The sequence below is a fragment of the Nicotiana sylvestris genome, chromosome 5 (genome assembly GCF_000393655.2).
Source record: "Nicotiana sylvestris chromosome 5, ASM39365v2, whole genome shotgun sequence".
Lineage (NCBI taxonomy): Eukaryota > Viridiplantae > Streptophyta > Magnoliopsida > Solanales > Solanaceae > Nicotiana > Nicotiana sylvestris.
In genome coordinates, this window is record NC_091061.1 from 127836567 (window position 1) to 127842680 (window position 6114).

General features: G+C 39.9%; 1 protein-coding gene across 1 annotated transcript; it reads right to left on the bottom strand.

Annotated features, from left to right (window-relative positions):
* Positions 1 to 3798: 3798 nt before the first annotated feature.
* LOC104224274 (uncharacterized) lies at positions 3799 to 5255 on the bottom strand. The gene is made up of 2 exons (XM_009775894.2): positions 4889 to 5255; positions 3799 to 4697 (listed from the first exon to the last, which is right to left on the bottom strand). The coding sequence occupies exons 1-2, from the start codon at positions 5253 to 5255 to the stop codon at positions 3799 to 3801; spliced, it is 1266 nt and encodes a 421-aa protein (XP_009774196.2).
* Positions 5256 to 6114: the final 859 nt, after the last annotated feature.

Sequence of the window (6114 nt, forward strand, 5' to 3'; positions counted from 1 at the left end):
GATAATTATAAAGATAAGAATTTAGCTAATTTCCTTAAACTTTTTTAACACACGATAAATAAAAACGAGGTTCCTTCACAATTTAAAGCTCCAAACACCTTCCAAAATGATCTTAAATCAGTAGTCAGGTCTATTAGCTTGGACTACTAAATGCAAAGCTATTATTAGTGTTAAAGTTTGCACATCGAGATGCCAAATTCTATGTGATCAAACAAACTAATTTACTTCAAACGAGTTCAAGCAATGAAGCAAGCAAATAGATCGAATAAAACAATTAGCTAATAATAAACACAGGAAAGTAACATTAGACAGCCAATGTTTGGTCCTCTCTTCTTCTTCTCTCTTTTTCGAGAGCCTAAATATACTTTAGGAATAGAAAAGAAAATGAAAGGGTGTGCGTGCTTCGTGTCTAGGCAGCAGCGTCGAGTCCCCATACTGGAACTCCTTGCGACTCCGATGTTTACATGTAAAACAAAGAAAGAAAGGAAAGGATTAGAAAGAGGATCTGAATATATTAAACACGTAAGGAAGATAAAAGAAGAAAAACTAAAGTTACAGAAAGAGTACATAAATCACAAACTTATGCAAAAAAACCAGTACTTATGTATATCAAGCTATTAAGGCACATAAACTTTTACCAATTTGAAAGGCTTCTCAAGTGTGTTCTTATATTAAGGTTAAACAATTACATTCTGTATTCAAGTAATCTCCTAAAGTAAGAGATTCAGCCTAACAAACAAAGTGGGATTTACACTTCCTTAAGGCCATTAGCAAAAGTTAAACTTGATTCTTAAAGGTACATAAGAAATAACAACAACAAAAACCATACTTTGTTCGACAAACACATGCTAACAAGTTTCACTTTTACCCTTAATAAGTAAGATATCACATATACATGCTATCATGATTACTGACTTACTATGCAACAATTATATGATCCTTAAAGTGCAGGCAAAATTGATATCAATTCCTGGAAAGGGTGTTTAACACATAGCCCTGCACTCATACTTAACTTTAACTAGTTATTAGGGATGTATGAACCATATTATAATGAAGAAACACTAATCTTTCTTAAGTTATACTAGTAGGTTCCTATTTTCTTTATGAACTTGATTTCATTACAGGAAGGAACACAAATAGATCTTTTAAAGAATAATGCAGGTTCTTTGTCATCAACAGATTGTATCAAACTGATGTATCGCTATGCTAACGGATAATGACCAAGTAACGAAATCATGATTCCTAGTAAACTTTCAATTGCAGATTCAACCAAATTCTAAGCAGAGATAATTTCATAACTTTATTACCATACTTTCTATGGAAACATATCCATAAGTCATGACTTCTGGTTAACAACTTACATTTTAGAAAAAATAAAATTTCTATAGCATACAATGCTTCACATAATCTGATAACTTAATCCAGAATAATATTATAAAGAAATCTTAAACCGCGTTCACTAGTTCACAAACAATATGAAACATTGAATGAAAGCATGATAAATCCTTATTTCATAATTTCTAATCAAAGATCAGAAAAGAGAACTAACACTTATTTTTACAAAAGAACTCAAATATTACTTAGAGTAGATAAAAAGATAAAGGGAGATCACTGACCTTTTTGTGGGCAGTGAACGGGGCATCGTTAAGAAGGTTTATGATTTTCGATCTCTACTACGCAACTCCAAACGAGCGTCAAACTTCGAAACAAATACGATGACACCTCTTTTATGGTTAAGTAAAACCAATAGAGGCTAAAAGAAAGAGCTTTTAGAGTGTGGTTTTAAGGAGAGTAACTGGTACAAGGTTCTAAAGCGGCAAGCTAAAAGGTGCTGAAAATCTCTACCAAATCTGGTATTTATAGGTGTAAAATTAGGGTTCCTTGTTCCTTTTAGCGGGAATTTGAAATTCGAATTTCAAACTAAGTCAAATGCATCCGTTTGAGTTTTATCGTTGAAGCTTTTTGGATGGATTCGATCTTCACGTGATTCTTCAGTGATATGCTTCAGGTTACACCCGAAATGGTGAGATATGCTCTGTCACGTAGGGATTTGAAGGTCAAAGCTTGGCTAAAAATGGAAGAAAATGCCAAGAGAAAGTTCTGCCATGGCAGATAATGAAAGGGACGATAGAGGGGAAAGGGGAGCGTCTGATGAGAATAGAGAGAGGGAATTAGGGTTAGAAAATATCATGATTGAAAGGATGTGGACTGTTGGATCAAAAATAATGGATGGCTAAGATTAGGCTTAGGATAAAACAAGATAATAATAATAAAAAAAATACATAGAATTCTCTAGAAGATTAATTTTGGCCATTCAAAAGAATGGATCAGATTGGGCCATGTGGCGGATGTGGGGTCAGAGTGTGAAGGGATGAGGAAGGTGTGTGCTGAGCGTGTTTTGGTTATGGGTTTTGGACCGTTGGCCCCTATGTGGCGCTGACGTGGGGCTTATGTGGAGATGACATGGAAAAGAGGTAGAGTATGTGGGCTGGTGGGTATGGGCCTTCGATTTGGGCTATGGAAAGGACTGAATCTCTTTCTTCTTTGTTTTTTTTATTTGGGCTTCTTAAATCTTATAAAAAAGTTATTAATATGAAATAAGTAATTAAATTTTGATATGCCTAGTAATAAAATATTTATATTAAATAATTCGCTAGTGTTTAAATAATTACGAATTTATGTTGTAAATATCTATTTAGTAGATAACCATTAATTTAAAATGGGCACTCAACCAATATGTAATTTACTTGAATAAATATATTACAAATAGGAGTAGGATTAAGGCAACGCAGCGAAAAATATTTGTAAAGGAAAATATTATTGGTTGATTAACATTGAATGGAATAGTTTGAGATATAAAATCGTAGTAGTAGTAGTAATATCATCAATGACAATAGTATTATCTAATGATGATAACAATAATAAAATAATAATAAATAACGATTCTAATTAGAAAAAATAGTAAAATAATTATTTACACATTATTAATAATATTAGAAGCTCAAGTAAATAATTTGGAAGAAAAGAGGGACAAAATTGGATGTCAACAGATATAAACCTCCATTGTTTTACCGAGTTGTTCCTTGAATATTTTGGTGACCAATATTTGATATGTGGCCCCTGCGTTCTTAAGCCCGAACGGCATCACCTTATAGAAGTACGTACCATGATGGGTGATGAAAGTGGTCTTTTCTTGATCTTCTTTAGCCATTAGAATTTTGTTTTAACCGGAGTACGCGTCCAAGAAGCTTAACAGTTCGTGCCCCGCTATTGCATCGATAAGTTGGTCGATGTGGGGTAGCGGGAAAGAGTCCTTCGGGCATGCTTTGTTCAAATCGGTGAAGTCGACACACATTCGCCACTTCCTGTTCTTCTTTTTGACCATGACCACATTGGCGACCCATTGGGGGTATTTCGATTCTCTGATGGAACCGTTGGCAAGTAATTTATCAACTTCGTTGTTGACCGCCTCATTGATTGCGGCATTGAACTTTCTCCTCATTTGTCGTACCGGTGGATAAAGTGGATCGACATTTAACTTGTGTATGGAGATCCCCCTTGGGATCCTGGCATATCTGAGTGGGAAAAAGCAAACAAATCGGCGTTGTTAGTTAAAAACTCACGATATTCACCTGGCTCCGAGAGGTTGTGTCCAACATAAGCCTTTTTGGTGCAGTCGGTGTTATCTAAATGGACGGGATCAAGATCTTCTACGGTTGCTTTGCAAGCTTCTACAATGTCCAGATCTTTGATGGCCTCTACTTGTATGTCGGGTTTGGTGCCCGACATGGCTGATTGCTATGCTTCCGCGCTTGCCCCTTTTAGCTGTTTGGTATGTGTGCAATCTTGGGTGATCCGGTAGCATTCTTCGGCGGTACATGGCTCACCTCGGATGCTGAATATCCCCCATGGGTTGGGAAATTTGATCACTTGATAGAAGCTTGAGGGGATGACTCGCATGGCATGTATCCATGGTCGCCCTATGATGGCGTTGTAGGCCGTTTCCTGGTTTATGACGTGGAATGTTGTTTCCAAGGTGACCTCTCCTACTAGGTCAGGTAGTACTATTTCTCCGGATGTCCGCTCTACTGCATTATTAAAACCCGTTAGTGTTATAAAACGCGGTATTATTTTATCCTCGAGCCTCATTTGCACGAGAACTCGTGGGTGAACAATACACGCGCCACTTCCGTCATCTACCATGATTCTTTTTACATCAGTGTCAGTGATGCGTAAAGTTATAACCAAAGCATCATAGTGAGGGAAAGAAAAACCGTCGATATCTGACTTATCGAAGATGATACTATCTTCGAGGTCATCATACTGATCGTGGGCGACTGTCCGTTTGAGTTTGTCCGTGGTGGTGAACTTCACATGGTTGATTGCCGTATCATCGCCACCGCCAGTGATCATTTGTATAGTACACGCTGGTAATGGTGGCTCTGGTGTCTTTGGAGGTCCTTGAGATGAGTCGCGCCCTCGAGTGAAGTTGGCCCTTCCTTTATCGCTTAGCAGTTCTTTTAGGTACCCCTGGTTCAACATCCTAACTACTTCTTGCCGCAGACCTATGCAATCTTCGGTCTTGTGTCCCCTTTCTTGGTGGAATTCACAGAGGACGTTCGACCTCCTGGTGCTTGGATCCGATTTCATCTTTTGCGGCCCCTGTACCTTTGTGCCGAGTTTCTCCAGTGCGTACACTATTTTTGAAGGGGAAACACAAAATTATGAGCAGATAGTAGTGAAGGCATACCTCTTTGGTTTCGGAGGGGTGCCGTATGTCATGGCACGACGTCCGCGTGTCGCGGAGGGGGCGGGTTGGATGTGCGGATATAGGGCTGATGCCTTTCTCGATTGAAACGTGGTGGTTGATCTCTTCGCCCATCGTTACATCGATCTCTCCTTGTCTTGTTCTGGACTGATGTTAATCGCTGAAGTAGCCCATTCAGGTCATCCTCGTCTGCCCTTACCTCGGCATAATAGGCGTTGTGGATTTCTTCCCATGTGGTAGAGGGGTACTTTATGAGTCTACTGAGCAGTTTTTTGGTCTCCTTTGATCTGTTCCTGTTTAACCCATTTTGAAAGGCTGCTACTGCTATCCCTTCTGACACATTCGGTAAACTCATCCTTACTCTGTTGAATTGGGCCAGGAAATCCCAAAGTCTCTCGCCCGTCGTTTGCCGAACGACGAAGCTATCATTGACCCTAGCCTCCGCCTTCTTTGCTCCTACATGGGCGGTGGCGAATTTATCCACCATCTCTTCGAACGTCGATATCGATCGTGCTGGTAGCTGGGAGTACCATGTCAATGCTCCCCCTGTCAAAGTCTCGCCGAACTTTTTTAACAGCATAGACGATACCTATTTTATTGATAGATCATTGCCCTTTACTGCAGTAACATAATGGATTAGGTGATCCTCCGGGTCCGTGGTCCCGTCATATATTTTCAAGCATGGCGACATCTTGAAGGTCTTTGGAATATGATGAGGAGCAGCCCCTTTGTTGTATGGCTGTTCGACGAATCGGCCCACATCGCGTTTTGGTAATAGCTTCGGAGCGCCCGGTGTATTGTTAACCCCCTCTTGATGTTCCTTCATTTGGATGCGAAGTGTTTTGTTCTCATTTTTCATCTCTTTCATTTTCTTTAAGATGTCCATGAGTGCACCGTCACCCGCATTAGTGACAGTGCGGGTGTTACTTGTTCGTGTAGCACTTGGCTCATCGACGACATCCGTGATGTCTATAGGTGGCACGTCTTCGACGTCTCCTTGAGTGGGTTTCTCGAGCATGTTTTTCAAAGCACTCATTAACCATTCTTCTAGTAGCCTTTTGACTGCTGGCGGAGCTTCCTCCGCCGTGGATGTTGAGGTTCCCCTTTCGCATAAGATCGTTAGATCCCCGTGCGGAAGAGGTGAGATCTCTCCTTCCGGTGTAGCGCTTGGTGTTGTATTTTCATTGTCTTCTCTGCCGGTTTCGTTGAGGGAGTTCAGGAGATTATTCGAGACATCTGCTACCGCTTTTAGCCTCGCTTCCTTTCCCACCATTGTTGGTGTTTATGAGGTTTGAATAAAAGTAATTATCACTTTCGGGAATCTAGATGAGAACTATGATTTCAGC